Raw genomic sequence first — 19,196 nt, forward strand, 5'->3', positions numbered from 1 at the left:
GTACTGAGGGAGTGCCGCACTGTCAGAGGGTCAGTACTGAGGGAGTGCCGCACTGTCAGAGGGTCAGTACTGAGGGAGTGCTGCACTGCCAGAGGGTCAGTACTGAGGGAGTGCCGCACTGTCAGAGGGTCAGTACTGAGGGCGTGCCGCACTGTCAGACGGTCAGCACTGAGGGAGTGCTGCACTGTCAGAGGGTCAGTACTGAGGGAGTGCCGCACTGTCAGAGGGTCAGTACTGAGGGAGTGCTGCACTGTCAGAGGGTCAGTACTGAGGGAGTGCCGCACTGTCAGAGGGGCCACCCTTTTGTTGAGACCAAGATTGCCCAGAGGAGAAAATGTTACCAGCTGTGCCACAGCTGACACTGCAACACTTGGAAGCTGATCGGTGTTGCTCTGTAGGGGTGAAGGTACCTTGGTGAAAGGTGGTCACTATGTGATGAACAGCGAACTGGGACGCTGATGTACAAGCTGCTGAGTGTCCATAGCAAAAGCAACGGCTGCAGCCATGAGGATTGACAGCTTGTATGTTGAAAGTTCCCGACTTGCATCTGATGAAAGAAAACAAGATCATTGCAATTTAAGAAATAATATCCGGTTTTATGCTGATTTTCTCATCAGCCTGCAAACCTCTGTGCAAACAAGAGCAGTGCTAAGCATTTAAAAAGTGATTCATGAAAACCAACAGCTTATTCACTGTTCAACAGAAAACATGGACTGCACTGCCTCTCCACCCCATCAACCTCCATTGGGAAGCAACCAAACAGGGCAACACCACTGTTAGTTTAGTCTTGTCCTGTCAGTGTTAGGTTGGGTGTCCGGGGGTGTCGTTAGAACATAGAACATAGAAAAATACCGCACAGAACGGGTCCTTCGGCCCACAATGTTGTGCCAAACTTTTGTCCTAGATTAAGAACAAATTAATCTACTCCCCATCATTCTACCGTAATCCATGTACCTATCCAATAACCGCTTGAAGGTCCCTAATGTTTCCGACTCAACTACTTCGACAGGCAGTGCATTCCATACTCTCTGGGTAAAGAACCTACCTCTGACATCCCCCCTATATCTTCCACCATTCACCTTAAATTTATGTCCCCTTGTAATGGTTTGTTCCACCCGGGGAAAACGTCTCTGACTGTCTACTCTATCTATTCCCCTGATCATCTTACAAACCTCTACCAGGAGACTTCCGGTTGCGGCTATGCCTAGGTAGGTCGCACGTTCGGCAGCTCCCGCTGGGAACGGACTTTTGGGCTCTTCAGAGGGGCCCCAACGGCAATTGGTCGACGGCTTCCAGTGTGGGAAGGTGACAGCTAGGTTCCCCCGACATTATATGGACTGGATCAGGAGTGGAGCGGTTAAAAAAGTGATCCTGGTGCAGCGGAAAGTGCGAGGGGGGAAAAGCAAGATGGCGGCGGGTGGAGACCAAGCAGCGTGGGCGCAGTGGGCGCAGTGGGCACAGGAGTTTCTTAAACGCTGCTTTGAGGAGCTGAAGACAGAAATGCTGGCGCCAATGAAGGCGGCGATTGAGAAGCTAGTGGAGACCCAGAAGGCCCAAGGGGCGGCGATTCGGGAGGTGCAGCAAAAAGCCTCGGAGAACGAGGATGAGATCTTGGGCCTGGCGGTGAAGGTGGAGGCGCACGAGGCGCTGCACCAGAGGTGGGCAGAAAGATTTGAGGACCTGGAAAATAGATCGAGGAGGAAGAATCTTCGGATTCTGGGACTCCCTGAAGGAGTGGAGGGGCCCGATGCTGGGGCATATTTGAGCACGATGCTCAATTCGCTGATGGGCGCGGGGGCTTTCCCGAGGCCCCTGGAGCTGGATGGGGCTCATCGGGTCCTGGCAAGGAGACCCAAAGCCAACGAGCCACCAAGGGCTGTAGTGGTGAGGTTCCACCGCTTTATGGACAGAGAGTGTGTCCTGAGATGGGCCAAAAAAGAGCGGAGCAGCAGGTGGGAGAACACGGAGATCCGAATTTACCAGGACTGGAGTGCAGAGGTGGCTAAGAAGAGGGCTGGTTTCAACCGGGCTAAGGCGGTGTTCCATCGGAAGGGGGTGAAGTTCGGGTTGCTGCAGCCAGCGCGATTGTGGGTCACGTTGCAAGATCGGCACCACTATTTTGAAACGCCTGATGAGGCATGGAACTTTATCCAGTCTGAATACGCGGGCTTTTTCCCACGTTAGGGAAGGATGGGGGCGGGGCTGGGGGGAAGGGCGGTTCTGGAGAGGAGCGCACGCTGATTGCCAAGGGGTGGGGAGATTGACCCCATTACGGGGGAACCACCGGTTCGCCCCAGGAAGAACAGGTGAAGGGTTTTCGGGGTGGCACAGGGCAGGGATACGAAAGTTGGGGGACCTGTTTGTGGACGGGAAGTTCGCGAGCTTGGGTGAGCTGGAGGAGAAGTAGACTACCCCCGGGGAACACCTTCAGGTACTTACAGGTAAGGGCGTTTGCCAGGCGGCAGGTGGAATTCCCACGGCTACTGCCACACACAGTACAGGACAGGGTGCTCTCGGGGGGGTGGGTGGGAGTGGGGTAGATCTCGGAAACTTACCAGGTGATGCAGGAGGAGGAGGAGGCCTCGGTGGTGGAGTTGAAAGGTAAGTGGGAGGAGGAGTTGGGAGAGGAGATCGAAGAGGGGACGTGGGCAGATGCCCTGGGGAGGGTGAATTCTTCCTCTTCGTGCGCGAGGCTCAGCCTCATACAGTTTAAGGTGCTGCACAGGGCACACATGACCGGGACAAGGATGAGCCGGGTCTTTGGGGGTGAGGACAGGTGTATTAGGTGCTCAGGGAGCCCAGCAAATCACACCCATATGTTCTGGGCCTGCCCAGCGCGGGAGGAATTTTGGAAGGGCGTAGCGAGGACGGTGTCGAGGGTGGTAGGATCCAGGGTCAAACCGGGCTGGGGGCTCGCAATATTTGGGGTGGCAGAGGAGCCGGGAATGCAGGAGGCGAAAGAGGCCGGTATTCTGGCCTTTGCGTCCCTGGTAGCCCGGCGAAGGATTCTCCTTCAGTGGAAAGATGCGAGGCCCCCAAGCGTGGAATCCTGGATCAGCAATATGGCGGGGTTCATTAAATTGGAGAGGGTGAAATTCGCCTTGAGAGGGTCGGTACAAGGGTTCTTTAGGTGGTGGCAACCGTTCTTAGACTTCCTGGCAGAACGATAGACATTGGTCAATGGCAGCAGCAGCTCGGGGGAGGGGGGGTTTACTTTATTTTTGTTTATGTTATTTACACTGGAAGGGTCTGAGGGGGTGTATACATCTGTTGTCTTAAGTCGGGGTGTTAATGTTAATTTATTATTTATGTACAGGGGGGGAGGGGTTTGGGGGGTTGCCTTTTTAGATTGTGTTTTGTACTTAACCCTGTTGGGTTCTTTTTTCTTTCTAATTTTGTTATTGATATTTTATGAAAACCTTTAATAAAAAATTTTTTATTTAAAAAAGGGGTGGGAGATTCTCACACTGGGGGGTCGATGGAATGGTGGGACAGGCCGGGGTCAGCAGGGGTCAGCTGACGTACGGGAGTGTCATGGGGGGCAGAAAAATGGCTAGATGATGATCTAGCAGGGGGAGGGAGGGGAGGAGGGGAGAGGGGGGAGGGGGGTACTGGGTTACTGCTGCATTGGCCAAAAGGGAGCTGGAAGTAGGAGAGGCACTGAATATTGTAGTGGATAATGGAGGTCGATATGTGATGGTGAGTGGTAGGTTGCAGGGGGTGCGGGTGGTACTGGTGAACGTATGTGCCCCGAATTGGGATGATGCCGGATTTATGAAACGCATGCTGGGTCGGATTCCGGATCTGGAGGTCGGAAGTTGATAATGGGGGGGGGGGGGGGGGCGGACTTCAACACGGTGCTGGACCCAGCACTGGACCGTTCTAGGTCCCCCGGTACAGCCAAAAGCGACGGAACCTCCAGACGGTATTTGACCTGTTGACCACGGGGAAAGCGGAGGCACAGTGGAGGAAAGCGCAGGGGGCGGCGTATGAGTATGGGGAGAAGGCGAGTCGGATGCTGGCACATCAGCTTTTAATAAGGTGAGGGAGGAGGGGACCTTGCCCCGACAACGTCCAGGGCGCTGATTTCCTTGATCTTGAAGCGGGACAAGGATCCATTGCAATGTGGGTCGTATAGTTCGATCTCGCTCCTCAATGTTGACGCTAAGTTGCTGGCTACGAGAATTGAGGACTGTGTCCCGGGGGTGATTCATGAGGACCAGACGGAATTTGTGATGGGTAGGCAGCTAAATACAAATGTGCGGAGGCTCCTCAATGTGATTATGATGCCCTCGGTGGAGGGGGAAGCGGAGGTAGTGGCAGCTATGGACGCGGAGAAGGCCTTTGATAAGGTGGAGTGGGAGTATCTTTGGGAAGTGTTGCGGAGGTTTGGGTTCGGGAAGGGATTCATTAGTTGGGTCAGGCTGCTATATAGAGTGCGGCTACGAACCGGCGGATGTCGGAGTACTTTTGGCTATACCGGGGGACCCCTATCCCCCTTGTTGTTTGCATTGGCAATTAAGCTGCTGGCCATGGCACTGAGGGAGTCCAGGAAATGGAGGGGATTGGTTTGGGGGGGGGAGAGGAGCACCAGGTGTCATTGTTTGCCGATGGCCTGTTGTTCCATGTTGCGGATCCAGTGGAGGGGATGGCGGAGGTCATGCGGATCCTTAGGGAGTTTGGGGACTTTTCGGGGTATAAACTCAACGTAGGGAAGAGTGAGCTCTTTGTGGTGAATTCAGGGGACCAGGGAAGGGGGATAGACGAGCTACCGCTGAAGAGGGCGGAAAGGAGCTTTTGGTACCTGGGGATCCAAGTAGCTCGGAGCTGGGGGGCCCTGCACAAACTCAATTTGACGCGGTTGGTGGAGCAGATGGAGGAGGATTTTAAAAGATGGGATATGCTGCCACTCTCACTAGCGGGTAGGGTGCAGTCGGTCAAAATGACGGTCCTTCCGAGGTTTCTCTTTGTGTTCCAGTGCCTTCCCATTTTGATCCCCAAGGCCTTTTTCAAATGGGTAGGCAGGAGCATCATGGGATTTGTGTGGGCAAATAAGACCCTGAGGGTGAAGAGGGTGTTTCTGGAGCGTAGCAGGGACAGGGGGGGGCTGGCGCTGCCAAATTTGTGTGGCTATTATTGGGCAGCCAATGTGGCGATGATCCGTAAGTGGGTAATGGAGGGAGAGGGGGCGGCGTGGAAGAGGCTAGAGATGGCGTCCTGTGTGGGCACGAGCCTGAGGGCGCTGGTGACAGCACAGCTGCCGCTCTCGCCGACAATTTACACCACGAGTCCGGTGGTGGCGGCGACGCTGAAAATCTGGGGGCAGTGGAGGCGACACAGGGGCGAGGTGGGAGCCTCTGATTGGTCCCCGATTCGGGAGAACCATCGGTTCTTCCCGGGAAGGATGGATGGGGGTTTTCGGAACTGGCATCGGGCAGGGATTAGAAGAATGGGGGACCTGTTCATCGATGGGACATTTGCGAGCCTAGGGGTGCTGGAGGTGAAGTTTGGGCTACCCCCGGGAAACGCTTTCAGGTACATGCAAGCGAGGGTGTTTGTGAGGTGGCAGGTGAGGGAATTCCCGCTGCTTCTGGCACGTGGGATTCAGGACAGGGTGATTTCGGGTGTATGGGTTGGAGAAGGCAAGGTTTTGGCGATTTACCAGGCGCTGCAGGAAGAGGAGGAGGCCTCAGTGGAGGAGTTAAAGGGAAGTGGGAGGAGGAGCTTGGGGAGGAGATAGATGAGGGTCAGTGGGCTGATGCCCTGAGTAGGGTTAATTCTTCCTCCTCTTGCGCCAGTTGCATGCACCTATCCCTCTCCATTACTAAAGTGAAAGTCACAGAATTGTGGTCACTATCTCCAAAATGCTCCCCCACTAACAAATCTATCACTTGCCCTGGTTCATTACCAAGTACCAAATCCAATATGGTCTCCCCTCTGGTCGGACAATCTACATACTGTGTTAGAAAAGCTTCCTGGACACACTGCACAAACACCACCCCATCCAAACTATTTGATCTAAAGAGTTTCCACTCAATATTTGGGAAGTTGAAGTCACCCATGACTACTACCCTGTGACTTCTGCACCTTTCCAAAATCTGTTTCCCAATCTGTTCCTCCACATCTCTGCTGCAATTGGGGGGGCCTATAGAAAACTCCCAACAAGGTGACTGCTCCTTTCCTATTTCTGACTTCAACCCATACTACCTCAGTAAGCAGATCCTCCTCGAACTGCCTTTCTGCAGCTGTTATACTACCTGTAATTAACAATGCCACCCCCCCCCCCCCCACCTCTTTTACCACCCTCCCTAATCTTATTGAAACATCTATAACCAGGAACTATTTCTGCCCCTTTTCTATCCAAGTTTCCGTGATGGCCACCACATCGTAGTCCGATCCATGCCGTAAGTTCACCCACCTTATTCCTGATGTTTTTTGCGTTGAAGTATGCACACTTCAACCCATCTCCGTGCCTGCAAACACTCTCCTTTGTCAGTGTTACCTTTCCCACTGCCTCACTACACACTTTGACGTCCTGAACATCGGCTACCTTAGTTTCTGGACTACAAATTCGAAAGTGTCTGTCCACTGTGAAAGATTATGAACTTTTTCCATATTTAAAAATAAATAAATTTAGAGTACCCAATTAATTTTTTCCAATTAAAGGGCAACTTAGCGTGGCCATTCCCCCCACCCTGCACATCTTTGGGTTGTGTGGGTGAGACCCACGCAAACACGGGGAGAACGTGCAAACTCCACACGGACAGTGAACCAGAGCCGGGATCAAACCTGGAACCTTGGCGCCGTGAGGCAGCAGTGCTAACCCACTGCGCCACCGTGCTGCCCTTTGTTTCACATTTGTTTATGGCATGTGGGCACCGATAGCAACTCCAGCAATATTGTCCATCCCTAATTACCCCCTTGAGAAGGTGGTGTTGAGCTGCCTTCTTGAACCGCTGCAATTGTTTCGTGTAGGTCCACCACACTGCTGTTAGGAAGGGAGTTCCAGGATTTTGACCCAGCGACAGAGAAGGAACAGTGATATAGTTCTAAGTCAGGATGGGAGTGATTCGGAGGGGAACCTCGAGGGGGTGGGGTTCCCATGGGTCTGCTGTCCTTGTCCTAGGTGGTAAAGGTCGTGGGTTTAGAAGGTGCTGTCGAAGGAGCCTTGCTGAGTGGCTGCAGTGCATCTTGTAGACGGTACACACGGCTGCTACTGTGCGACAGTGGTGGAGGGAGTGAATGTTGAAGGTGCTGGATGTGGTGCCAATCAAGCGGGGCTGCTTTGTCCTGGATGGTGTCGAGCTTGTTGAGTGTTGTTGGGAGCTGCGCTCACCCAGGCAAGTGGAGAGTATCCCATCACACTCCTGAACTGTGCCTTGTAGGTGATGGACAGGTTGTAGTGGAGTGGTTAGCTGAGAATCTAATGAGAGACTGTGTGTGACCTCTGTAACCCAGCACACATTACACAAATTGAGAGCACTGACCTTCCTAAATATGCAGAACCAGCTCAATGAACACAGTTTAGCAACCTATGTTCAACATGTATTCATACACGGGGACCTGTCCTCTGCAGGCAAAAGGAACGTGTCCAGGCTTTGTACGTTTTTTACAAAATGAAACAAATGTATGGGAGACAATCATTCCCTGGTGCATTCTCCATGGCAACACCTCAACCAATCAGCGTCACCTTGCCAACCAACCAGTACCCTTTACCCATTCAGCGTAAAGTACTGTTCTCTTTGAAATTTGGCACTCCTGCATCTATCCTGATGAATGCTTTGACAGAATGATTTTATTTGCTTTTATTTGATTTATTATTGTTACATGTATTAGTATACAGTGAAAAGTATTGTTCCTTTCATGCAGACTGCACATAGGGAAGGAAGGAGAGACTGCAGAATATAATGTTACAGTTATAGCAAGGTGTAGAGAAAAGATCAACTTTATACGGGTTAGGTCCATTCAAAAGTCTGATGGCAGTAGGGAAGAAGCTGTTCTTGAGTCGGTTGCTACGCGACCTCAAACTTTGGTATCTTTTTCCTGACGGAAGAAGGTGGAAGAGAGTATGTCCGGAGTGCGTGGGGTCCTTAATTATGCTGGCTGCCTTTCCGAGGCAGCGGGAATTGTAGACAGAGTCGATGGATGGGAGGCTGGTTTGTGTGATGGACTGGGCTGCATATCTCTTTCTTCAGAAATATTCAGGGTTCTGAGCTACCACTCAGTTGAACAACATGAAAAATCCATTGTTTTCATTAAATGGCGCAGAATAACCTGTAATAGGTTTGTTATCCTGCTGTTTGAATATTTTAAACATCTCCAACATGTCTCCTCTCGGTTTATGCTGCTCTATAGTAAATAGACCAAGTTCCCTGCGGCAAGCCGGACAGCTCAGGTTCTTTAAGCTGGAACATTCCGGATGGATTTCACCGGCTCTCCCACTGACCTGTGACACAGGGCTCCCTCCACGTTCTGTTTACAGACGCACTTTCCACTGGTCGGATCACAATCGCCAACAGTGCCTTCAGGCCGACACGCACACTTTCTGAAAAGAGACCGTTTTTACTCGGTGCCGTTGTTTACAGGCTGATCGTTTAACAGAAACTGTTCCCCACGTAGCTCTCCCCCCCCCCCTCCCCCCCCCCGCCCCACCCTCCCGTTAATCAAAGGGACAAATTGTTCTCAAATCCAAAATATTCTTCTGCAAACTTCAAATTGGAACTAAACATGGAGCAAAGCGAAAAGTGAGCATTGGGACTAATACAGTGGTTCTTTCAAAGAGCTGGCACAGGAATGGTAGGCCGAATGGCCTCCTTCTGCACAGCGGAACGGGTGGAGGGGATAGCTGTAGGGGCTGTCGACTGTACCATCGACGGTGGGCGGGAAACAATGGTCGTGCAGATGGAAAATGGCAGTGAATGTGTTGTGAGGGCGGAAGGGTCTGCCCTTCACCCACTCCATTCCCCCAGCTGGGTCAAAGGAAAACTGGAGCAAGGGCCCATGTTGGGATTTGTAAATTAGGGCAAGGATCCAGGCATCAATGGGCTTTGGGGTGGGGGTTTAGGATAGGGAGAAGGGGGATTGTAAGCTTTGTTTTGTTATACTCTTGACGTAGCATAAGCTGCTTCCTTGATGTGCACTCTGACAGAGGAAGGTTCAGACTTGGAGATAGCTTTAACACGTTTATTAAACTATTAACAATTCTCCTACTTGGATTTGACGCTACTGTTAATCCTTCTATAGCTACTCAGACTGACGAACCAGTCTGCTACAATCCACGTGGTGGGTGTGATGTTCAATCAACCCTGTGTCTGTACTCACTGAGTGTCTCCACTGGAAAGAGGAAGATCATGTGTGTTGTGTCCTTTTTATATGGGTCGGTGTAATGCCCTCCTGTGGTAGTGTCACCTGTGTGTGTGTCGTGAATGCCCATTGATCGTGTCCTATCTTACTGACCTATTGGTTGACTGTCTGTGTGTCATGTCTCTGATGCTCCCTCTGGTGTCCAGCTAGGTGTAGTGCATGTACATTAACCCTTTGTGTACTTACAGTGATGTATATCACCACAAGCGTCAGGGTTCAACAAAGGGAGGACACGGCATAATGGTCTTGATTGGTGCGAATGACAGTAGGCCTCATAGACATAGGGGGACGGTAGTTTAGTGGGCTACTAATCTAGAGGCCTGAGCTAATCTATCAGAGATGTGAGTTCAAATCCCAAGGCAAAAGCCGGGGGAATTTAAATTCAGTTAATAAATCTGGAATAAAATTCGACCCTTATCAATAATGATCATGAGATTGTCAAAAAAATCCATGTTAACTAGTGCCCTTCAGGGAGGGAAATCTGCCACTTTTACCTGGTCTGGCCTAAATGTGATTCCAGACCCACAGTAATATGTTTGTCTTTTAAACTGTAATGGTTGAGTGAGCCACTCAGTTGTATCAAACCACTACAGGAACCAGCACTGTGGGTGCACATATACCACGTGAAGTGCTCCAGAGACGCAAAATACACCCTCAACTGGAGTATTTGTCCAATTCTGGACACTCCACTTTAGTCCGGATGTCAAGGCCTTGGAGAGGATGTGGGGATTTACCACAGTACCAGCCAAGCGGGACTTCAGTTCATGTTGAGAAGCTGGAACTGTTCGTCTTCGAGCAGAGAAGGTTAGGTGAGCAATTTAATAAAGGTGTTCAAAATTACCTGGGGTTTTGATTGAGTAAATAAGGGAAAGTGATTCCAGGGGCAGGAGGGTCAGTAATCAGTGCTTTAAGATAGTGGAGCCAAGACTCAGAGTGTGAGAAGAGGAGAATGTTTTTTACACAGTGGCCGAGATCTACCGAGATTGCCACCGAAAAGCAGCGCGGCGTAACGCGAGCGGTAGGTGCCGGGAGATCCCACTTCTGGGATCTATCCGGCTCGCTAACCCCCACGGGATCTAACGCTATCTCACATGACATCGCAATGTAAGTTCCACCCATTGTGGACGGGATAGCTTTCTTGCAGATCTGGCAGCTAGTCTCACTCTGATATGCACTCCCAAGATCTAACCAAGGCGTGGGATCCAACACCTTGGGAGACCTCGAGCCAGCGCCATTCAGCGCTGGCTTCCACAAATGGGACCAGACGGAATGGCACTCGTGGGGGTCTCCCAGGGGACTGGAGGCCCCCAGGTGCATGCCATCTGCGCAGGGTGGTAATCTGTCTCTGTTGGTGCCACCTGGGCACCCTGGCACTGCCAAGGTGCCAAGATGGCACGTTGCATGGCGGTGATTGGGCCAGGGTGTGCCCTGCGCAGATGGGGGAGGGGGGGCGAACCCCGTTATAGCGGCTTGGGGCGGAGGTGTTTGGGGGGGGCGCGTCGGGGGCGTGCGAGATTGAGACGGCATTTTAAAATGGCATCCCGACCTCTTGCTGCTCTGAGGAGTTATGACGAGCGCAACACTTCAGTGCAGAAAGCGGGGCTAAGTGCGGCCTCGTCGGGGAGTTCCCCACTGAGGCCCCCGATCAGCCCGGATGGGCGTTAAGAGAGCGGGGTGTTTCCCAGCACTCCGAGTGCCGGGAAACACCCAGCGAATGTCGCGCTCCGGGACTCTGTCCCCATTCGGGTGGATCGTGACCAGCAAGTTGTGATCTGGAAGGTGCTGCCTGAAAGGGCGCTGGTAGCAGATTCAATGTTAACTTTCAGAAATGAAGTGGATAAATACAGAAAAAGGAAAAATATTACAGGGAGGGGGTGGGATTAATTGAATAGCTCTCTCTCAAAGAGCTAGCATAGTCGCAATGGGCCAACTGGTCTCTCTCTATGCTGAATGAAATTTGAGCTCATCCCCTGCCCCTCCCTAACACGTCTGTAGTTACCTGCAACCTCCCTCCGAGAGCGAGTGATGTCCCCTCTGGCACCGGTCACATTTCTTCCCCGTGACAGTTGCTTTGCAGATGCAGCCTCCATTCTGGTCACATTGCAAGCTCAGTGACCCTGTGGATTACAAGGAACACACATCGGTCGAGAGACCACCTTAAACACACCACAAACCTGCCTCAGCCCCGGAAAACCTTCCCCTCGGCTGCTTGGGCAGCAGAACCCTAAGTTTGGATTACTGCTCCAGTGCGCGGGTGGAGATCGGGGGGGGGGTCCTGTGCGGACAATCCCCTCCCCCAGGTCACCACCAAGATATCATGGTGAAAATTACATTCCCATTGGCCCAACTGACCTATGCTCAAGATGAGCCTCCTCCCATCCCTCTTCCTCACACACTGGATACTCTAAGCTCCCCCCCCACTCCCGCCCTCCCCATGTGGCTGAGCTGCCCTCTGACCCTCAATCCCACATTCCCCACACACAAAGACATCTTTGCCACTTACCCATGATGCTACAGTTGCAGGGCAGACAGGCCTCCTCAGCACTGCTTCTGTAAAAATGCTGTTTGCATGTCTCACAATGGGATCCTGCTGTGCTATCTCTGCAGTTCAGGCACTGCCCTCCACTCCCAGTCCTACGGTACAGATCCATGTTGAAGGAGCACTGTTCCGATCTCCCACTGCAGTTGCAGGCTAGGGCAAAGCAATGAATCATTAGAGCCCATTTCATCACTTGTTAACCCCGACTGCTTCCAACGACCACAGCAGATTAAACTGTCCGAGGGTCCACCTCACACATCGAGCAGAGCTGACCCCCCTCCTGCCCCTCAGCTCAGGTAGTCAATGTAGTGATCTCTGTATCTGTTAAACATGTTAAGTTAATGTAAAGTAAGTACGGACAGATGACCACTAGATGGCAAAACTAACAGGACCTATAAAAGGAGTTTCCTGCTCTTTCTTGGAGAGTATGTGGGGAAGAGCTAGAGTGAAGATGTGATCAGATCAGAGTGCAGTGTATTTTAATTCTAATTGTTAATTTAATCTCAATTTACTAGTTTTACTAGTTTAGTATTGAAGTGAAAGAGCTCACTAGTTTATTATATATTACTCAATAAACATTTTTTCATCATCTGGAAGACTTCGACTAATTCTAAACAGAATTCAGTGTAATTCGGCAAGACAAAAGGGGTAATATTTATATTCCAATTTAGTAAGACAACAGTAAACCCTCCAGGAATGTCTCGGGCGCCGCCCTGAGTCACGGTGAAGCGGTAGCTAGGGGAATTTACCCATTGAATTGAGCAGGGTGAATGGCTCCAATAGGTTTTCTTTCTGGTGTGTTCCAAGCTCACGACTTCTACCACCCAGGAGGACAGGGCAGCAGACTTGCGGGACACCACCACTTGCAAATTCTCCTCCGGGTTACTCACCATCCTGACTGCATTATTGCTCCGGCCCTGTTGCTGGGACAAAATGGATGGACCTCCCTTCCAGACAGCACTGTGGGTGGACCTACACCACACGGAGGGACTGCAGCGGTTTGTAATTCACTATCACCTTCTCAAGGGCAATTGACGACGGACAATAAATGTCCGTCCCATTCAGATCCCACGAGTAACATTTCTTATTGAAAGTAACTTGTTTCGAATTCTCTTGGGTTTCGGAGTCAGGGGGTCGGCGGGGGGGGGGGGGGGGGGGGGGGGGGGATGTCTGATCAAGTTGTTTGAAATGATTGAAGGATAGGGCAGCACGGTGTCCCGATAATTAGCACTACTGCCTCACCGCGCTAAGGTCCCAGGTTCGACCCTGGCCCCGGGTCACTGCCCGTGTGGAGTTTGCACATTCTCCCCCAATGTCTGCGTGGGTTTCACCCCCACACAACCCCAAAGATGTGCAGGGTAGGTGGATGGGCCACGCTATATTGCCCCTTAATTGGAAAAAAAGCAATTGGGTACTCCAAATTTACTTTTTTTAAAAAGACAACGGGGAGAGACTTACGAAGGCACTCATTCGCTGCCTGAGAGGATCCACGCGCCCAAGGTCTGTCATGGAAAAATGGCCGACAGCGCTCACAGTCCACACCAGTCGTGTTGTGTTGACAGTCACACACGAGTCTGCCCTGCTCATTGCTCACACACTCGCTGGCGTGGCCATTACATTTACACCTGAAAACACAACCCAGGGAAAGTAAGCACTTGCGTTTATGTAGCACCTCCCACCAGCTCAGGGTGGCATTTACAGCCGATAAAGTACTTTGTTTGAACTGTGATCCCTGTTTAAATGTCGGAAACTTAGCAGCTAGTTTGCACACAGCAAGATCCCAGAATGTGATGGTGACCAGATAATCTAGCGGTGTTGGTTGTGACATAAATGTTGGCAGGACACCCAGAGAGAATCCCCCCTGCTCGTCTTCAAATAGTACCCTGGGGCCCTTCACATCCACCTGGAATGGTAATCCAGCTTCATTTCCTCAGGAAGACAGTGCAGCACTCCCTCAGCGCTGCTCTGGGAGTGTCAGCCTGCATTATGGGCTGAGGTCTGTGGAGTGGGCTTCATAAAGGCTCAGGTGGCCTGAGAAGGTAAATCCGAAGGAGGTTTACTTCAACAACAGAAGCTAAGGCCGCAATGCGGCAACGAAGGTCCAAATGAGGATTACTGCTCCCGCCTGTCCCAGTCCCGGCTGTCTTTTATCAGGCGATTTTTTTTTTTTTTTAGTTTAGCCTTGGGCCTCCGCCCACTAGCTGGTATTCCACTCGGCCCACGGAGAGATCCATTGGGGAGTCCCTGTGGGTCTCGTGAGGGTTATTACAGGTCTTGAACCCACAACTATAAACTCCTTAACATTGCGGCACCTTCCAAACCCACAACCCCTCCCATCTAGAAGGACAATGATTACAGACATGCCCCAAGGTGTTTTGCAGGAGTGTTATAAAACAATGTTTGCCAAAGGGCCACATAAGGAGATATCATTGCTGCAAAAAATAGACTTTCTTGTCAAAGCTTTTCATCTTGGACTCATCAGGTCATTCACAAGAATTCAACGTAAGCGAAACCAACACATTTACGCAGTATGAGAAGAGAGTGCTGATTGGTTGGCAGGTGGACTGTGATTCGTAGAGGTGTTGCCATGGAGAATGTCTCAGTTGAAGGCAACACCTCAACACCTGCCAACTAATCAGCACTCGCTTCCCATACCGTTTAAATGTGTTTCTCTTGCATTGTATTCTTGTGAATGTCCTTGACCCTCGGGCGGGCGTGCTACCAACTGTGACGTGGCTGGCACCTGTTGTCTGTTTAATGGTCTCCTCTCCTTTTGGCGATTACATGGGAGGCCCCCCTTGTGACCCACGCTGTGCTGCCAGGAGAATCAATGGCAGAGGAGTCAAAAGACTCCTCAAGGGTTGCGGAGGAATCACAAACCGATGAACGCGGTTACGATTTGCCTTCGCCAGGCGCGAAGAAAATCTCTCCTCGATACGGGAATCACTGGGGTTCTGTCGACAGGCAGGAGGACCACTCACCTACCTGTCCGTGGAAAACTGTAACCACAATTACATTGTCCCGTTTCCTAGCCTCAGCGCAGATCTAGGGGGGCACCACTCAACATTCCCAAGTTAACCGATACGAGATGACTGGTGTCTCCTCACCTCAAACTCCGTGCCAAATAATTCTTTTGATGACAGACCATTGTGGTGTTCTTTGTGGTTCTAATCAGAGGATAGTTGGCGTAGTGTTCACAAAGACCACAAATAGCTTTAATATTGAACAAAGCTATAGATTTATTTATACTTCTTAATTAGATTTGACACTTACTCCTATATAATAAACTTTTGATCATAAACTTACAATCATCTACTAGTAATCGCTACACTAATGCAATAATTATGATCTGCTCTCACTCACACTATCTTTCCGACAGTCTGTCTTCCAGCTTTTTCCTCAACCTCTTTGCCCCCCCAAGGCTTAGAATCGTGCCTCATATAGTTCTACATCTAGCTCCCTCTAGTGGTTGATTTGGACATAATATTAGCCCTTACAGTTCTGTACATTTATCATAATGTCACAACAATCTTTTGAAATTTGCGCCTTTATTAATTGCTAAAAGAGAGGCCACCTCAGGTAACCAAATCCATCAGTTGGAATCTCTTGTCCGGAAAGAGATCATCCGTACGGCGACACTTTACTGCTGACCTATTCCAATGTTTCATTAAAAGTCATTTCAAAACAAAATGGTTATTAAAATGCTTTTTTAAGTCTTAAAAAGGTTTGTTAAAAATAAAATCTACATGATTTGCCTAAAGCTCAAGGACGTTGGACAGATTCTAATCTTGGGACCACATGTTGTCACTCTGATAGCTGGGCCGGATTCACATTGCGAGATCGCGTTAGATTTTAGATCCCGGGATGGGAGTCTCCCAGCTTTTATCGGCCACACTACACCGTGGCGAGCTGCTATTCCGACACAGCGCGGCCATTAAATCACGCCCTATGTTTCTAACCCTCATGGTTAAAGGATCAAGGAGTGTAAGTGGAGTTAAAGTACAGATCGCTCAGGATCTAATCGAACGGCAGGGCAGGATGGGAGGGCTGAATGGCCTCCTCCTGTGCCTGGTAATCCATCTTCTTATAACCTTGATCGCCATGTGTGTTGCCTCTTCAGCCCTACCCCCCTCCCGGGATGTCAAACCGCAACAACACCTTCAATCCCCCAAACCTTTCAGGAGACAACACTGAAGGTAAAATGTAAACCCGAACAGGACAGCGATTCCGAGAACAGCGAGAGAGAGAGAGAGAGAGAGAGAGCGATGGAGCAAAGCGAGAGGAGATTGGTTCCGGCTGTTGTGCGTGAAAACCATTTCAATCTGAAGATCAGAATTCCAAGAACCAGATGTTTAACAGCTGTCGAAGAGTCCAGCTGATGCTTTTGATAGGAGAGGGGAACATTTTCCGGCTGAGAAATACAGAAGTGGCGTTCTTAGATCAACGTTAGGATAATTTAACCTTTCGTATTTAGAAAGAAAGACGCGCATTTATATAGCGCCTATATAGTGCCTTTCACAAACTCGCAAAGTCCCGTAGCCCTTCACGCTGAAGCATCTTTGTCACTGTTGTAAAGTAGGGAAGTGTGTACACAGCAAGATCCCGCAATCAGCAATGTGATTGTGACCAGTTGACTCGTTTCAGTGATGTCGGCTCAAGACACGGGGGGGGAAGCCTCCCCGCACTTCATCAAAGCAAGGGACTTTTCAAATCTATTTGCGAGGGCAGGCAGTGCAGCACTCCCTCTGTACTGCGTCGGACTGTCAGCCTTGCTGTTTTGTCCTCAAGCCCAGGAGTGGGACTTGAACCCACAACCTACTGACAAAGGCGAGAGTGCTCCCAAATGGCACCTCATTGGACAACAGGAAAGTAAAAAGACAGACCTATTAACCCCCTGTAGCCGAGATTTATTCCACTGGCAACTGTGTAAACAAAGGTGAGGAGGTTTCCCTGGGCTAAACTGTCCTGAACCCAGGAGGACATTCACAAGGGGAAGGTGTTCATTGTTGCACTTCAGTATTGAGCATCAAGCTGGATTTAGCATTAGCTTTGTAAGCACTGCTGGGGGGGGGGGGGGGGGGGGGGTTCTAAATGGGAAGGCTTCGGACATTGGGAGGGTTGGATTTGCCACATTCTGTATCCAAGGGCACATCTGGTGAGGTCAAAGAAAACCAGGATTGGAGAATTGGCCACCGGGCCTGGTGCTTCAATGACAAAGCTTTCGTTCACATGGCATAATATCTCCTTGGTGGCAAATTCTTTTTGATAATGTCTTGGCACTCTTTATGTTAAAGGAGCGATATAAATGCAGATTGTTGTTGTAGATGAACACAAGTGACGACGATAATTACCTGCCGCCGACAGATAGGTCCGAGATGGCGTAATAATAGGACTTCAGGACGCGGTGGTCCTTGAAGATATCGTCTCCAAAGGTGTTCAGGCGTGTTAAGGAAATGAGCAGATCAGTGGCGGTTACCCAGTCCTGAGTAGAACAGATACACAACGTTAGGGCAAGGGAAGGGTGCTTTATTACTCTTGGTGGTAATATGTTGTATCCTTTGTCTTTTCTTCCAGAATGTGTTGATGGCAAAGAATCCACCAACCATTAGATTGAAACAAAACTGATATATTGTATAACTATTAATTAAATGAAGTTCGCACACTCTATTGAGCTATAGTTAATAATAAAGTAAGATTGAATCAGTCTAGCAGTAATCAATAATCTAAATAGTCACTAATTATACTATGATCTAACCTTGTGTTAACTCTATCTAATCTAATCTACTCCTCGTACTGTTCTCAGCCTTTCTTCTTCACTAACTACCCAGCATTCCGAGGTCTGATCTATAAACAGAGAAGTAGTGGTGTCCTCTAGTGTTTGAATTACACAGAGATGTAGTCATTGACCGTTCACTAATCTGACTGTATACATATCATTATAAAGGGGAGAGAGAGAGTGAGGGAGGGAGGAGAGAAAGAGAATGAGGGAGGGAAAAGAGGGGAGAGAAAGGGCGAGAGAAGGAGGGAGGGAGCAAGGAAAGGTTGAAGGGAAGAGAGAGCAGGAAGGGGAGAGGGAAAGGGGGAGTGAGGGGGATGGGAAAGGAGGGAGGGTCTCAGATTTCATCCCGGCCCTGGGTCACTGCCCGTGTGGAGTTTGCACCTTCTCCCCGTGTCTGCGTGGGTTTCACCCCCACAACCCAAAAGATGTGTTGGTTAGGTGGATTGGTCACGCTAAATTGCCCCTTGATTGGAAAAATGAATTGGGTACTGTAAAATTTGAAAGAAAAAAAGAAACAAAATGAGAAAGGAGGGAGGGAGGAAGGGAAGGTGGAAGGGAGAGGGAAAGTGAGGGAGAACAGGTGGGCAAGGAGGGAGAGAGGGAGGGAATAAAGGAGAGGATGGGGACAGTGAGAGAGAGAGAGAAAGAGAGGGAGAGAGTGGAAGCAGGGAAGAGGGAGAGAGGGAGGTGAGAAAGAGAAGGTGAAGGGAAGGGATGGAGGGAAGGGGAGTGAGAGACAGGGAAGGAAGATGGAGAAATAGATAGAAAGTGAAGGAGGGGAGAGAGAGTGAGGGAGGAGGAAGATGAGGAAGAGAGAAAGGGAAGGAGCAAAGGAGAGCGAGGAAGGGAAGGGGCTAGGAGAAAGAGAGAGGAAAGAATGGGATAGAGTGAGAGTGAAAAAGAGAGGAAAAGGAGAGATTGAGAAGTAGCGAGAAAATAGAAAGAGAGAGAGTGACAGATAAGGAAGCGAGAGCGAGGGAAGAAATCTGCCGCAGAGCTCAGCAAGAGACCATTCGGAGTTTGGTTTCAGCTCCGCCAAAGACACGGAGAATAATCATCAATTCATTCCCAAAGGAATAACGGCACAAATGTTCCTGGAGAGGGGAGGGAAAGGAGTGTGAGTGTGTTTATCATACCCACAGGGCCATGGGCTGCTGGGTGGGGGTGGAGGCTGGTGGATGGGGGTGGTGGGGACTGGCGGGTGGGGTTGGGGGTGTAGGCTGGTGGGTGGGAGCAGGCGGGTGGTGGGTGGGAGCTGGCGGGTGGGGTTGGGGTGTAGGCTGGCGGGTGGTGGGTGGGGGTGGGCGTGGGGGTGGTGGTTGGGGGTGGGGGTGGTGGTTGGGGGTGGGTGGGGGCGGGTGGGCTGGTGGGTGGGGGTGTGGGCAAGGGTGGGGGCTGGTGGGTGGGGGGTGGGGGCTGGTGGGTGGGGGTGGTGCCTGGGGGTGGGGGCGGGTGGTGGGTGGGGGCTGTCGGGTGGGGGTGGGGGCTGGTGGGTGGGGGTGGGGGTGGCAGGTG

The 19,196-nt window shown here is 50.7% G+C and overlaps 1 protein-coding gene across 1 annotated transcript in view; it reads right to left on the minus strand.

The window, feature by feature from the left end:
- LOC140398869 (laminin subunit gamma-3-like) overlaps positions 1–19,196 on the minus strand; it is a 181,101-nt gene that overhangs the window by 78,594 nt on the left and 83,311 nt on the right. Inside the window, exons 3-8 of the mRNA XM_072487812.1 lie at positions 17,254–17,384; positions 13,361–13,527; positions 11,867–12,055; positions 11,363–11,480; positions 8,447–8,545; positions 411–547 (exon numbers count right to left, since the gene is read on the minus strand). Of these exons, the coding sequence (XP_072343913.1) occupies positions 411–547; positions 8,447–8,545; positions 11,363–11,480; positions 11,867–12,055; positions 13,361–13,527; positions 17,254–17,384 (841 nt within the window). The remainder of the gene's footprint in view (positions 1–410; positions 548–8,446; positions 8,546–11,362; positions 11,481–11,866; positions 12,056–13,360; positions 13,528–17,253; positions 17,385–19,196) is intronic.

The sequence above is a fragment of the Scyliorhinus torazame genome, chromosome 22 (genome assembly GCF_047496885.1).
Source record: "Scyliorhinus torazame isolate Kashiwa2021f chromosome 22, sScyTor2.1, whole genome shotgun sequence".
NCBI lineage: Eukaryota > Metazoa > Chordata > Chondrichthyes > Carcharhiniformes > Scyliorhinidae > Scyliorhinus > Scyliorhinus torazame.